Source organism: Cyanistes caeruleus, chromosome 2, assembly GCF_971803275.1.
Source record: "Cyanistes caeruleus chromosome 2, bCyaCae1.hap1.1, whole genome shotgun sequence".
NCBI lineage: Eukaryota > Metazoa > Chordata > Aves > Passeriformes > Paridae > Cyanistes > Cyanistes caeruleus.
This window is the reverse complement of record NC_141702.1, coordinates 24,277,229-24,293,836: the sequence shown is the minus strand read 5'-3', so window position 1 is coordinate 24,293,836 and position 16,608 is coordinate 24,277,229. Positions and strand designations below refer to the sequence as shown.

Sequence of the window (16,608 nt, the reverse complement as noted above, 5' to 3'; positions counted from 1 at the left end):
CATATGCATGTTAAGTTAATAGAACCTCTCATGTACACAAATTACAGTATTTAAATCCTCCCAGAATTACTGATCTAATTTTGCTTGAAGGAAAAAAAAGTGTCTTCATTGAGCAGATATTATATTTTTGTCTCTATCCTTTACTAAATATTCCCCCCAAAATTAAAGTTTTATTCGATGTATTATTTGATAAAATGAGATGAAAAGCAATTGTGTCTTCAAGTCACAGCTGTAATTAAATAGCCCACTGTAATTTCTGATATACAATTGCTCGATCTCTAAACTTTGTAATTTGTGCCAAAAACATCAGTAAGATAGTACTGTTCAGAAAATATATCTTCCCAATATTTAATGACAGATATGCAATTCATAATAAAAATCAGAAACCTGGCAATAAAATTCAAAAAGCAATTCAGAAGCGTTGCCGTGCTTCTAACATTATGTTGGTGTTCTGCAAGTTCTTACAGGGAATGACAGAGGATGGGGAAAAGACACAAAGACTGTACTGCAAGTGCTGTTTCAGGTCTGCTGACTAGCACCCTCCAGGGCAGCCACATTTCTTTATTGACCTAAGAGGGAGATATTATTCCCAGATGTCATACCTGGAACTGCTTCCCAGAAAGATGCCAGAAGTGTCTAGAGCAGGCAGCAAATATTCACCTCTGTCAGAGGAGCACCGTGAAAAGAGAAAGGACAGAGGAGATAGGGCTGTCCAAGGGATAGAGCTGGAGAGGTGGGCAAAGAGGAAGGGAAAGGAAAGAGGAACGATGACCAAAAGTGTATGTATGATGGTTTCCTGTCATACTGTAAGTGTGGTCACCTCAGCATGCACAACTTTCATGCTTTACCTCCTACCTCTTTGATACAGATTCTCAGGGAGTTACTTCTGATCAATGCTCACCACCACAGAGTAGAGCCCAGCTGATTCAAAGATCTCTGTATGTCTTAAGTAGTCCCCTTCCACATGATGATGTTCTAAGACTCCAGGAACCTCAAGCCTCCAGCATTTTCACCCTGGTGAAGGCTCCGGAGTGTTATGGTCCCTCAGAAGGTCTAGACAGTGTTTAGTTTCCGTACTGGTTTCTAACAAGAATCAACTGAAAGGACTGGTAGGATCCCTGCTCCTCTGACATGCCTCTTTGCTAACACCCAAGACCCAATACCCAAGACATCATTTCCTTCCTTTGCTCTCCTTCCTCCAAAAAGCACCTGGAGCTCTGGCTTCGAAAGGCTCTGGTGTGTACACAGAAGAGCTTCCCGAGCTCTCAAGAGCTCATTGCAAAGACACTGTTTAACTCCTCTAACTTTGAGATGAAGTACAGAGCCTTTACTTGGCATAGAAATCCTGTAACGGGTGATTGCAATATCATATCATGGCACTTCAATCTGGACTGAACTTTCATCATTAAACTTATGCATAAGAAATTAAATTGTCTGACTAATGAGATTTCTGACACGGGTGGCTTACTGATACTCAGTAATCTACAATTCATTAACAGAATAGATGATGGTATTACTGTAATCATTTTGTGCATCATAAAATCCATTACAAAATACAGTGATATTAGTGGTGCTCATGTTATGCTAAAACATTAAATAGGGTGATAGCAAATAAATAAACATATAGAAGCATCAGTCATAGTCCCCAGTTCCATCTCTATGCTTAGTCTTCTCATTTCAAAAGAATATCCATTGAGTAAAATAACTTTTGTTACATTTTAAAGCAACTTTCTGTAGACTTGTTAGTGTACATACCGCTGTAAAAGTTAGACCTGTAGGCTGGCTGTATTTTTAGGCCCATCCTCGGCAAGCAAAGGTTACTGATCTCCATCAAACACATTCTGTGAGGCCACATGGGCCTGCCTATTATTTAAAAAAAAACACACACCCTTAAGAGTGACTTTTCAGGCAGCTATTGCGTGCCTGTGCTAATCCACCATTAGTCAGTGACAGGAAATTATCAGAACAGCAGACAGCTCCAGATATTACTGTGCTCTGTCATGCTAGATGGAGACCTAGTTGCTTTGACAAGCAGCATGTCCCCGGCATTTGAAGCAAATCAGTTTTGCTGGCTTGACACTGTAACTTCTGTTTGCTGCCTCTGATGTCTCTTACCAGAAGGCACAACTCCCTGGCAGGGAGTTCTGCACAGCTTAAGAGCTTAGTCCCTTAGTGGGCACTTCTTGAGGAAGGTCCCACTGGGAACCATAATTTTCCTCTGGATATTTAATCTTATCCTCAATATTATTTCTTCCTTATCAAGCATTAAAAGCCTAAAGAAAAACACTAACTACAATGCCTTCTGTGGGCTGATGACACTCAGATTCACCTGAATTCAAAGGTGATGTCTTAGTGCATTACCAAGTGCTTAAGCCATAAAGGGAATTTATTGAGCTGAAGTGCAGCCTGCTTGGCAAAGAGTGCCTGCAGCTCCAGGAAACAGCATGAAAATAAGGCTGAGATGTTATATCTGCCATCTGAACTGAAGGCACACCTATTTGGCTACCTGAACACACAACCCTGTGCTACTGTGTGAGCCTGATTGCTAGTGGATGATGCAGATCTCAAAGTTTTCTTTTCATCTCTAAGAGATACGGTGCATAACTTCTCCTATTATCCTATCACCCAGCTTTGTCTCCGACAGCAGGATCACTGCCAGAAGTGAAAAGGCCTGAGATCTGGTGCTGCAGTTAGCAAAAATCCCTGAACAAAAGATGCACCAAGAAGCTTTCTGAAGGCAGCTACATGCCCACACTCCTTGCTGGGGAAAGCAGGGATCACCACAGAGCCTGTTTTTGAAGAATCTGTTTGGTTCCCTCACACCATACATCTGGGCAGTCAGCACGAGCACTCCAGACCGAGAGACAGAACTGGTTAAGATAACCCACTCCCAGATAAGGTATGAGAACACCCTGTATGTGTCACACCCTCCTTATCTGAAGCTAAGATATGCTTCATGCTTTTACAAATATATTTGAAAAGTAAGCCTTACACAGCTACAGTTTGCAGCTTTTATCAGGGAAGTACTGATGTTCATCAAAAATTATTCTGCATAATTACAAATGCACAACAGTAATTTTTATCAAAAACTAAAACCACAGAGGCAAGAAAATAAAACATGGCCCCTACTTGCTCTGAGTATTGTTTGCTAATGTATAATATTCCCACACTTTTGGTTCATAACTTAAAAAAAAAAAAAAAATTATATTATTTTAGTTAATTAATTAATGCATTTAATCGATGCTCAGTTTGTCTCAATAGTCTCGTTTTGAGAACTGCACACAGTTTGGTGATGTTCTTTGCTGGCTAAGGATAAAGGAGAGCATACAAATTCTGAATCTACTGTTTATATTGCAGTAGTGGTTTGTCTGTACTGGCTGGCACCAATCAGGCAGACTACGACACCAGTAACGTGTATGATATACAGACATGCAGTGAAACATAATGTTCACTGCCTCAGAAAACAAACACCTAAGATATGGGAAAAGATGACAAACAAGGGCAAGAAAGCAGAGACAGATAGTTGGGTTGCTTGTAATTCTGTATTTATAGTGCAAGCAACACTACTATAAATTCAGCTGGCTTACTGATCAGTGGACTGTATACTGAAGAATTATTAACTTTTGATCAAGCAAGCCATGGCCAGATCTTGCAATTATTTATTTTGAACAGCTCTATTGAGGTGAGTCATTTTATGGATGTCTGCAGATCCTACAGTAAAGTAGCAAGCTCAGCAGCAGTTACACCCAGTTATGGTTGTGAAGGCAAATGCTTCCTTCCTTCCAAAGCTAAATTACAGTAGGCTTTTAGAGAGCAAAAGCCCTCTGAGGTCTCAGGCATGCTGACAGCATTTCTGAAACTGTGGACTTTAACTTGTCTTGCAATTTTATTGTATCTTTATTAGAAAATGGTTATTGACATACTTTATCAACAGGCTAAAAGGGAAGGCACGACTACACAGCTATCTATGTCAAGGTATTCACTTCTTTTAGAGAGGAAAATAAATAAAGGGTACTTTGACTCTTCTATCATCTGTACTAGAATACTTGCAGTACTCCTCAAGGAAAATAATGCAGCATTAAGCAAGTTGTTCTGAAATAATTACAAGTGAAGTAGATACTTGTACTCAGATCTGATTTATGATGAAACTCAATACGTGTAGCTCACTGGCATGCAATCCCACTCCTTCCAAACAGAAGAATGGGAAATTTTGAACCTTTTTCGCTTTGTCAGCACTTCTCCACTTTCTATGTAGATTCTAGCACAGTGTGTTACAAAAACAGTGCTTCAGTACTGAGGGTATCTGCACACCAAGCTATGCTCATTTAAAATTCTACCACAGATAACAGTGTTTTAGTTTCCAAATTCTGATATATACCAAATTCAAAGTTTAAAATGACCCTAAATATGTCCCACTCAGAGCATCACTGGCTGTGCTGGAAAGCTATCATGGCTTCAAAAGCTATGCTAAAACTGCAAAAGATAAACAAAGGCTTAAGGATTCATGAACGTGAAGTGATTAAGGCTATAGTTCCTCAGGCAAGATTGCTTCCTGGCTGAAGAAAAATGGAGATCTCTGCAGGAGAGAAATTCAGATGACCAAAACCAGCACTCCAACATTATCAATATTTTTTGGACAAGCAAGAAATGAAGAGGGATAAACCCCAAATACACTAGTCTGGGTACTGAAAGAAGCATTCTGCCTGGGCAAAATTATTTTAAATCAACGGGTTTGTATTTATAGCATATTTGGATCTGTAATTGCTTCAGCATAATGTAGTACAATGTCATTGTTGAATATGATAAAGAACACTTTAATCTACTGAATGTGCAAAAAGCATAAATGACTTCTTAATGGCACTTTTGTTTTGACTGACAGAGACTAATGTCAATGAGAGAAAATGCTTTAATGAAGCGAATTGCTACAAAGCACATGTGTATGCTTACTTCTCATATGTATGTGAGTGAGACAGACATTAATAAAGATATACAGGTGCCTGCAATATCTGGCCTTTAATCTTCCCTATTCCATTTTTCTAATTCATCACAGAGGTGTGGTATTTTGATAACACATTAGCATAGTTCTGACATAAAAGTGGCAATACCTATAAATTATTTAATTACATCTTTTAAGTATTGAAGATGTCAAAAGTCTTGCAATGACAGAAACCAGTGAATAAAAAACTACCACAACTAATTAAAAATTATGTTCTCAAAGACTCCCACTCCCCAGGCTTTGCATTCTGCTTGCTCTTCAGTTTTGAATCCTTCCCACGTAACAGGAGCGCTACCAGGAAAAATTGTGGGTTTCATGTTTAGAGCACGTAAGCATTGGATTTCACTAAAGTCCCAGGTTTCCCAGATCATGAAATTGCTTGCAGATGTGTCACATCAATGTCAGTCCTCTCTGCCTGCACTGTGAGTGCACTGCTGTGACTGCTCTGGGACTTCCTCTACATCAGGGGAGCAGGACAGCAAGGAGAGGAGGGCACAGGCAAGTAAAATAGTGTGAAGACTCCGAAGACAAATCCAAGCAGAGAAGATGCCTGAAATAATTACTTGTTGTAAGCAGCACCACTTTGTGATGACAAAAAATTAATACTGGGTCACAGGGTAGCAACAAGAGCAAGACGAGTCCTCTTCCAACACATGGTATGTACCCCGTGCAATTAGAAAAAATGGGACATGCATTTTCACTTTCTGAAATAAATCTATCATAAGCTATGTTTCACCTGGAAACCATACACGTGACTGCCATGCTGGTTTTCAACCATCAGGAAGTCTTTTAACAGAAGTTGAGAGGAAGTTAATGATGAATTCACCCTTCAGCAAAGCAGCTGAACAAAAAAGGCTCCTGCTGAAATCCTTGTGGGGCAGAATATCTTGGCAGGGAAAATTCTGCCTATATGTTTTCAGCCGGAAACCAAGTATTTCTATGTGCTACTCTCATCTTAAAAAATTATATCCACTGATTATCACTTTATCACACTTTAGAGATAGTAGAGAAAATGTCTGAGCAGGACAACCACTGCATTTATCTATTCTTTCTCCCTGAATTCAGCAGATTGCTCTGGTTTTTACATACATAAAGGTGTAGCCCCTCTCTCATCTGCTTCAACTGCTGCAATTAGTGAGCTAAGACAAGCACTGACACAAGCACAATTCATTATCATTGTTCCAGACTGTGTTCAAATTATATTTAAAATAGTTGGCAAAGAGTATTGGTGAAAGAGAAATAAAAGATTGCTCAACATATCAACACAAGTTTTTTTCTGTACAGAAACATTACTCTTCACATTAGCATGTAAGAATTTGATTTTCTTTCATACTAGAATGCAGCCAGTACTAATGACCAAACGAGACTAACAGTTAATAGTAGTGAAGTAATAATGAACAATAATGAATAATAATTAATAGCAAATAATAATGAATTAATAATGAATAATTTTTTTCTGTAATACAAACTTTCACTCTTGCCTGAAATAATACACAACAAAATACAACAAAAAACCCGAACATAAAAGAAAATATTTTCCTTTTTATATATTTGTAAAATGAGTCAACTGTATTTATCTGACAAGGTCCACTGCTTTAGAAAACAACACAGGCATTACATTTTGCACATAACTCTCTCTCATAAGAATTCAAAGGAAAATCTTTTTGACTAAGTGCTTACCTACAGTGTGTCCAGCAAGATTAATAACTTGTAATAAGTTACACTGATTCACAGTGTATAACGTAATTCCTTCCCAAGAGTCCAAGTTTTGCAACTTTTCTCATTAAAAACCCCAATCATGAGTATTTCAGCAAAAACAACTGCCTTTATTTTCCAAAATTATAATGCACTAACCATTCAAATTTTTATTTAAGTTTCTAAGCAATTATGTTTTAAAAAAAAAAAATTCTAAATATCACTGACTTCATGAACCCAGACTTACGACTACTGGTATATTTGAATAACATAAAATCAATGAAAAGTATTGCATATTTTTTGATTAATGTGCTACCTCATACATTCCATCACAAATCCCAAAAGTATGTCAGGAAAGTCTTCAAGTCTTTTCTGGCATGTGCTACAAACCAGCAATCCTTGGGTTGTCTAAACAACATGTTTCTTTAGAAAACAGATTTTAATTCTCTCCAAGAGGAGCAGATCCTTATTTGGATACTAGTCTGAACTGTACCTTCTCTCTAAAACTGTGTGGAAACATCTCCATGGTTGACAGAGGAACCTAGTTACTGTAAAAGAGAAAAACACACTGCCAGAAAGTCCCTTTGGTGCTCTGTCCTGTCCCTTCCCTTTTGCCTCACCCTGTCAATCACACCTGAGAAAATAGAACAAGAGGGTCATTGCACACCTGCACAAGCCTCGTAACTGATGGTTTTGAGGCAACTCTTATGAAAAGTCACAGAGGGAGAGAACAAAGTCTCTGTGTTACAGTGAAAAGAAGGAAGTTTCATGCTAACCAGCATCAACCCACTACAACCTGACATAGATGAGTAATAATCTTGATATCATTTCCCAGATGAATAATCTTCTCAGTAAAAAAACTGCCAAACATTATCAGTTGCTGTTCAGACAGCCCAGCCGTGATGAGTCAGGCTGTAGAAGCACCTCAAGCCCCAGAGAAGCCGGAAACCTGCCAATGATTAAAGGTAGAGGCCTCCAAAACATAAGAGAAATAAGGCTACCAGCTTGTTTACAAAAGTCTCCATCATTAAGGTCAGACAGACCTTGCAGTGCTTTTTCCTCACATGGTTATATCAACATGTGAAAAAGACTCGTGTCTCCCCGGTTGACACAGTCACGCCAAACAGCCTCCTTGTGTGAACACAGGTCATGTTGACAGAGGAGGGTGGTTGGCAAGCTGTATCATTTAGAGATGAGGTCTAGTTACACCAACTGTAAGCCCATCTTGTTGACATCTTGGTTTGACCTAAGGCACTCTGCTAACATCACATCTATCCCACAGAAGCGCTGCAGTATAGAGGTGACAATGTAATGCCATACTGTGTACAACACAGTTTCCCTGCTCTAACAAAACTTCAGAAACATGTATCACAAGCACAGATTCATCTCTAAAATGGTTAGCTCATTTTTCTAGGATTTAACAGTACTGATCCTTTTCTGTAAGAATTCCATCATTATATTGCCTGTACATTCAATGAAGGTGATGTGTATCATTTTTATGCTGCTTGTGTATTCAAGAAATATATGACAAGATTTTATTACAACACTTTTCTACAGTCACTAGTTTTAGTCTAGTGTAGCATGGCCTTACAAATGATTTTCCTCTTTAGTCAGGAAAAAATCAGTCAGCAAGCAAGTTGCTTAATGTTGTTTACAACATCTTCTTAAGGTCAAAATTAACATACATAATAATCATTTTAAGGAGTGACACTGTGATGCATCAAGCATGAAAGAGGTCAAGAATAAGTCCACTAACAATGTCATCATATATATATATATATCCCAATATTCAAAAGCATCTAGGTTTCAAGTGGCTCAGTTCCCTTCATGAATTTTTGGGATAGTTTATACACATAAATATACATCAAATGGGTTCCCTCATGGAGTGAATCAGTGCAGAAACATTCTCTGCCTTGACCTCATAGGAGCTACTTCACCAAGTTCTTAGGTAGCCCAGGGAAATCAATGCCTGAACTCAGACTCAACTCAGGCTTGGTGCTTTAATATAAGTGGCCTGAATATCCCACCCCCAACAGCCTGCTTATTTTCACATAGAAGATTGCTGAAATTCCCATAGATTTTGCTTAGAGCTGTGTTGGCTGAACATGATTTGCTGTTTTATTCTTTACAGGTTTCTGCTTTTCATGTATAACATTATCCCATTGCCTTTGAATATTCTCAAGACACATCTCCACTTCTACACAACAAAGAACCCTGCTTAATATAACTACATTTTTTTAAGTGGCTTAGGAGAAGTGTGCTGGGCTTGCCTACTGTAACCATGATTTAAATACTTTATTTTACCTTACTTAGGAATACTTTAAACTTTTCTATGCATCTGCAGACGAAAGAGGCTGAACAACACTATGTCTCTGAGATTTAATTGCCAGTCCCTGAAGCAACCAATTTATCTCACTGTATCAGAAGTGTTATGGTTGTTATGTTGAGGTTGCGCTGATCAACTAAACAAACCTTTCAGCTGTCAGATTTGACAGTGACACATATAAAACACCCTCTTTATAAAAGTGGAAGCAACACCAGCACATCAGGGAGCCAAGACACTATGCATTCAAGCTTCTTCCAAAGCATAGCAAGAATCACACCTAATTTTTTTTCTACAGCTGCATTCAAGAAGCAACTAAGGGGGAATGGCCTAACTTCATGGCATTTCAAGACCTTGAAGCAGAACTGGTCTTCTCAACAAAGTGAGCAGTATTTTAGTTATTTCCCTTATAGTGGATACATTAGTAGGTCAGGAGCTGCAGTTCACAGAGTATTTTGGACAAGTCACAGTCAATACCAAAACAGAAAACATCAAATCTCACTCAGAAAGGGATAAAAAGGAAGAGAATTAATTAACTCTTCCTTGAGCACACAGTCATTCTAAATTATAAACTGTAGGATAAAAGGCCTAGTGATAACTCTATTATGGCAACAAATTATATGCTTTATCTAAATATAGCAGAGACATTATAAAAAGACGCAGTCCTTCCCTGCCCTGCCCTGTTCAGTCCATTTCTATTATGCACATTTACAAGAGTATTTCAGCCCCTGTAGTGTTTACAGATGTTTGTGAGATATAGCCCATTCTACCAATTTAAAGCTCATAGAGTCATGCAAAACACAACTGTATTCCATGGGGAAAATTTGAGTGTAACATACTTGCCAAAAATACTTCTGAAACTGTCGTACCTTTTAAAGAGGTATTATGACCCCAGGTCAAACAGATCTGCACGCTAACGCTTTTTTTTAATTATTTTTTTTAACTGACATTGTTTTGAAAATTTAAAACCTAGTAAGTTTTAAACTGACCCACTCAGAGCAAGAGTGGTTTGTAGATACAACATTCTGTCACTAAGGTGTAAGGTAGGTGTGCTGTAGAAAACTCAAGATATAAGTGCTCCTAAGTGGAGACAAGTACATTTGGAAAAATTTCCACATTTTCTAGTCATTAATCAGAAATGAAGGCAAGATACACAAGTAAAATCTATTTCCTTGTTGCCTAGTTTGTTTTTTTCATTCTGAGTTTGATTTCTGCAAGGACATGCCAAAATCACAAAACCTGACTCTCAAGGTACGTGAGTCGGATGAACATTCAGGTGCTGTTTTCTCACAATTGTCTGTCATGCCAAACCAATGCATGCTCCCACTGATGCAAGAGAGAAACATTAGCATAAATCCTAAAGTTACACAGAATTGTACCACTTAATGTACTTTCAACTGAGGTCAAAGAAAAGGTGTGCTGATTATCTACAAATTTCTCATGCACTTGTCAGCATTACAGTAAAACAGTAATTATTCATTATAATGGTAGTATTAATTAATCCCTCCAATTAACCCTTGATCCCCCTGAATTAAGGTTAATAACACCGGTGCATGTGACACCAAAGGACAGATCTGAGTCTGGGAAATCCTTTCCGACTGAATTGTGAGCAACTAGATGATTTTTTTAACCTGCCAGGACAAAAGTAAAAATAAAAAAAAAAAAGCCTTGTAATAAAATACCAACTAGATCATTACTATTGCCACGTTTTTTCCAATATTATTTTTCATGTTTACCTTTCTTGCATCTCGTATCATCTTCCGAACAGTTTCCTTTATGGTGTAAGGCTGTGCTCGTGGTGGATGAAAAAGCAGATCAATATTTGTGCCACCAGAAATTCCAGGCATCAGATAGGGCCAACCTAAGTCAAGATTTGGAGCCTCCACATCTGATTCAATGGGCCAGTACGTCCCCGAGGAAGAGGTGTCATCAATGGCATGGTTAGAGGAATAAATTGTGTTTTGGGGAAGTTTGTGAACATTGTTCAAAATATAATCAATTTCCTCATCTGCTAGGAACTCCGAACATCTCTCTTTGGAAAGAAATTCTTTGTAGGCTTCTAAACCTCCTTCAATCAGAGCATCAATAGCTATTCGGTACCATTCCTTGTAATGAGGTTCAATATAGTTGTCTGATCTGCATTCATCATGTAAGGAGGACAGCAAAGATGAAGTTTCCATTTTCACATGTATTTTGTATGAAGTCTTTTAAGTGTCCATTCATGAGCTGATGAAATGTATCTGCAAAGAGAAAATAAGTAAGAAAACAGTAAGAATATTTCTAGATATCTATGATATGCACACAGTTATTAACCACGATACTTTTCTGGTAAAGTTGCTCTAAGTTTTTCTAGCATTTTCCAAGCATTTAAAAATATTTTGAAAAGGCTCAGAGACTACTATTGACAAAAATTAAATATTAAAGAGGTAAATGTTAAATAGACATATAATATTATATTAAAGAGAATAGATAAAGAGCTTTTACATAAAGTAAACTAAACACAAATTTCAGTGATTTTAGGAAGTTCTGATATTACAAGCTATGTCAGAGCTCATGGTACACCAAATATCCATAGTAGTAACACCAATACATACCCAATGCATGTTCACAGGCTGTGTTTCAAAACCCCCTTTGCAACAACTGACCGAGTACTGTCCAAAGAAACACTTCAGAAACCAATCAAATTTCCTACTTTGTGATGCATTACTGTCTCTGCAATGCATCTCTTTCCTTTGGCTTCTTTGAAACCACAGTCATCCAGGTACTTCTCCTTATCTATCTGTTCTCCCATGCTGATCTAATCCATTTGTTGCTCCCAAGCAGGACTAGCCTACCTCATTTCAGTGAGTTATGAGGAACTCCAGAAAGATTTATCCTCCCACATCTGGGATCAAACTCTGAATCAGCAATTTGATGTCTAGTTTCCACCCTGCTCATTCCTTCTGCCAAAAGGAGCGGCTGCTTTAATCTTTTTCTTTTCTTTTTTTTTTTTTTTTTCTTTTTTAACATTAATAACAGTTGTTTACTGCTGATGGTTTATAAATTAATTCTTGTTACTTTATTTCATTTAACAAGGTCAGAGAGGGCTGCTTTGTGCTGTGCATTGGAGATTTAAGAAAGAGGGAGAATAAATACCCAATCTTTCTTCCTTCCCATTTCTGCAACCCTCAGTAACTCACCAAAAAAAGGTGGGGGAGGTGTTTTCATGACAGCAGCATCAGCACAGCCACGTAAAATAGAAAGATGGTAGCACATCTTCAGGACTAGGGTATGAAGCTTAAGAGAATGACTGTAGAAGCAGGAAGAACACCCAACGAAGGAAGAATAGTTAGAAAAAGCTTGATAGCCTGAAAGTTAACATTGGGTTTCCCTAAAAGCCTTATTAATAGTATAGCAGTATAATCGCAAATAGTCATATGGAGTTCTGATTTAATTTCTGGCATTTAAATGGAACTTAATTCCCTCTTCCCATCAAGACCTTCCAGATATTTTTGCAAACAGTGCAATTGCTTTCCACTGTCTGTTGGGAACAGTTTAAGTCTTCCCGAAAGGAAATGTAAATTAGCTATATTAACCTAAAGGAATGAAAATAAAAATCTCCATAACTACTGATACTTCAAAAACCAATTAAATGTTCAATTGAACCAAGATTTATAAGGAACTTGGGAAGTCTGAGGTTAAAAAAAGACCAAGAAATAAAAATCCAGATCTGAAGCTGGCATCAGCATGTCATATGGAATAATTCCATTTGAATCCTGTCTCTCAGCCAAGTAGCAGGGCAGATCTTCCCAGATAGGATTGCTTTCGAGCCTGGGGGAAAGGAGTGTTCCTGGCTGCTTCAAGAGTAGCTCTTTGTGGTGAACTGGAAAGCAGAACACGAAAGGGATCTGACTGCTCTCCCCCCAACTAAAAGCTACATGTATTCCTCTGACAGCTACTCAGGGCTTCATTCTACACTGCTCTCACAAGAAGAAATGAAATGTTATTAAACAGAAGCGATACCATTTCCCTTCTCACAGATGCAGATACAGCCTGTGGCAGAAGGTGACGGAGAACTAAGCACACAGGCAAGACAGACAGATTCAAAGATTAAACTCTAAACATACTGTAAAATTAAAACAGTCACAACAGGCCCGGCCCAATTGTCTGGACCAGGTTTTCAAGACATTTTAGATATAGAACGAAGAACAACCAAGACTACAAAATACAGATACTTAGCCGAGTTGTTCTCTAAAGTCTGAACAGTCACACAGGTGACTTCATTGAGATTCCAGCACACCCCTCTTTTAGGGCCCTCCAGGACAAGTCATTCTCTAGTCACTGTCAGTAACACAGTCAGTCTTATTATGACATGTAAGAATAAAAACGATTTTACAAAGGCAAGTGAAAGATATTTCTAAACTTTTTACTACTTTGGAGTGGATATACTTCTAAAATAGAAATTTTCCCACTGACTGAATACATACAATTAAGAACGATGTGTTTAATTCAAAGGCCTGTCTGAAATGATTTTTTCTTCTTCTCAGTCTGACCTCTGAAAATAACTTAAGGGAATAGGGCTATATTTAATGTGCAACATTGTGCAATACCAAATATTGAATGTTATGAACAAATAAAAAGAAAAAAAATGATTACATGTATATTTTGCCTCACATGCATTTCTTTTATTGGGTTTGGTTCTTTCATTTGTTTTTCACAATAGTATAGTATATATCTTGACTTTTCATTGAACAGAATGAATTAATTAATTGTGGCATAGGTCAAATACAGCAACTTATGTTCAGACTTTGGCTGAAAGCGGAGTATACATATAAGTAACTGTGGAAACTGCTTCTGGTGCAGCATCTTCCAAACAAGAACAGTCATTTTACAGCGAACAGTGATCTTTGAAGTTGATGTTTGATTTACAAGTGCTGTTTACAAAAGAAGCTTAAAGCAGTGCACATTAATTTAAGAAAGTAAATGTAAAATTTGCCAGCATGGAAATAAATCACAGAACACTCGAGACAAAAAAAAAATTTTAATCCTGGTTTTTGAAATTAAGGACATCAGCATGAGACACATTCATATGAAACAAAAGAGAATTTCCAAATTAAAACAATGGCTTCAGGTATACTTGACAAAAGCTCTAGATGTCTTGACGCAGGTATTTTTCTCCTTAGAAGGTAAGAGCTACTGTGCAGAAACTAAATCTATGAAACCATATAATTCTGGATAAAGACGCAGAGGTTTAGACAAAATTCTTAATAAACATTTTGGTGTCTTCTTCAACCATGTATTGTGACTTCTGCATAATAAACTTGATTCTTCAAAGGTCCTCCTCAGGTCAACAATTACATTAGCAAGGTTGTGCAGAGTGAGGCCCATCTCTGGAGGCTTACAGATCTTTATCACACTTTATGTACATGATCACAAATTTTACCAGCACCAGGAATGCTGTCATTCATCCTCTGAGAAATAACCTTGTCTGTTAATCCCTGCCCAGCATATCAACCACTTTCTCTGCTTGAACACAGGGATCAGTCACTTAAAACTTTTTTAGTAAGTACCATTAATGGCCTAAACTGAATTTAAACTCCAATAGAGCTGCTCAAACTGGATCTTCTGCTGAAGAACACAAATTCTGAATCCCACATTGATGTGATGGTCTTGTCCTTCTATTAACAAGGTGCTCAAACCTTTCTAATGCCATTATCAGAAACCCAGCAAGACTAATCTTTTCTCTGAGAAAGAAGTAACTCTGCCTTTATTTAGAAAGATTTGGAGAGTATCCCAGATTTCACAAATGCAGCAGATGACAAATGTCCACTAAAGAAAATTATGCAATATTCTATAGGAATTCCAGGCTAGTACTAGAGACAAGGAACCTCCCTCCCATACCAACATTCACAGGATTTGAAAAATTTCCTATTCAGCAACTTTAGGGAGCAGCTCTAACTTTAGGCTCGTACAGCCAGTCCTTGGCAAAGGCCTGGCCATGGTGTTCTCCTCCTCAGGATTCCTTATCTCTTTTCCAATGGAAATGTGACTACTTTGACAGGGTCTGCATAAAGTTTCAACCTTGCCAGGAAATTTAAACCTCGGGAACAGCTTGTTGCAAGTTGTTGCACACTCTCGGGTATGGTTTTTGGGGCATCCACCTGAGCACCCATGGCTTGGCCAAGGAGCCTCCCCACGGCTTAAGGGCCTGGCATGACCAAGCCTTAACAGAACAAACAGGCGTTTTATGACACCTGCCTTCCACCAACCTTTCTATTAAAGAATTGTATCAAGAATAAATAATAATTACCTTACATTAAGCAGTGACAGGCAATTATTTAATTATTGACGAAATTACATTTTCTGTGAATACAAAGGCCATCAAATCCAAGTGAAAAACAACACCGCAAGCGCTCCTGCTTCTTTCCTTCTTTTCTTTTTCTGTTTTTGTTTGTCTGCTTGTTTTGCGGCGGGGATCCGGGGGGGCGGGGGGCATGGCTTTGTCTGTCCGACCAGAAAGTTAACTTTCCAGGCAAAGCAAGGGCAGCGGGCGCTCCTCCGGGCGGCCCCGCACGTGTGCTGCCCGCGGCCCGGCGGCGGGGGCCGCTTGCGCAGGGCGGCCCGGGCGGGACCGAGCGCGGCGGGGAGCGGCGGAGCCCCCCGCGCCCGGCCCCGGCCTGCGCCCCGCGACCCCGGCCCGAGCGCCCCGCGGCGCCGAGCGGCATGCTGTGGCGGGACGGGGGGCTGCTCTGTCCTGCCCCGTCCTGCCCCTGCCCGTCCCGGGGGAGACTGAAGGGAGACCCACTTACTGTGCCGGTGCCCCGCGTGGGGTCTCGCCTCCGGAGCGGCGGGGCGGCTGGACCCGGCTGCTGCGAGCGCGGCGGCGGCGAGTCACGGCGGCGCAGCGCTCATCGCAGGTACTTCCCGTCGCTCTCAGGCGCGGTGGGTGTGGAAACCAGTTACAACATGTCAGGACGGTGTCGCACCAAACCCGCCGCCTTGGGAACGGGGTGAGGACTTGTCTGAACTGGGGAAGCCCGGCCCTCTCCCGCGGAGCGAAGGGCAGCGTCTTCTCCGGGCCGCGCCGGGCCCCCCGCCCCAGCCCGGCCCGGCCCGGCCCATCGTGCGCTGCCCTGCCCTGCCCTGCCCTGCCCTGCCCTGCCCTGCCCGCCGGCCCGGCAGGCCGCCGCGGGGCCCGCGGGGCAGGGGCCACCCGAGCCAAGGCACCGGCAGCCCCGCGGCGGGCCCGGGAGCGGGGTGTGCGTGGGAGATTAAACTCAAAGTAAACGCTGGCTTCAAGAAAAAATGAACCCGTCAGCCTCGAGTCACGGTTTCCAGGCTAACTCCGGTGGAGCAAGTCACGGCAAGAGAGCGATACCCGTTTGAGACCATCAGAGTCGGATATATGGACAAGCCCCTTTTCCATAGCTCAGCTGCTTTGAAAAGGCTCTTCTTTCGCTGTTGATGTCTCGGATGAGAGAAAGGACCTGAAGGTAGAGCCCCCCATCCTGGCAGCAATGCACCTGGGCCTTCCTGCTTCGTTCTTCTCTCCAGCAGCAGGGCTGGGCACGCCGCAATCCACATGTTGAAACCTTGGGAGAGCCCTCACTGAAAG

The 16,608-nt window shown here is 40.2% G+C and overlaps 1 protein-coding gene across 3 annotated transcripts in view; it reads right to left on the bottom strand.

Moving 5' to 3' along the window:
• SACK1B (scaffolding CK1 anchoring protein B) overlaps positions 1-16,190 on the bottom strand; it is a 55,318-nt gene extending 39,128 nt beyond the window's left edge. The window contains exons 1-2 of one of the 3 annotated variants that reach the window (XM_086876097.1): positions 15,803-16,190; positions 10,751-11,254 (exon numbers count right to left, since the gene is read on the bottom strand). In XM_086876097.1, the coding sequence (XP_086732223.1) occupies positions 10,751-11,194 (444 nt within the window). In that variant the 5' untranslated portion in view covers positions 11,195-11,254; positions 15,803-16,190. Of the gene's footprint in view, positions 1-10,750; positions 11,255-11,608; positions 11,860-15,303; positions 15,599-15,802 lie in introns of those variants that run through there. The other 2 variants (XM_086876099.1, XM_086876098.1) reach the window with 2 other exon arrangements.
• Between the last annotated feature and the right edge of the window lie 418 nt (positions 16,191-16,608).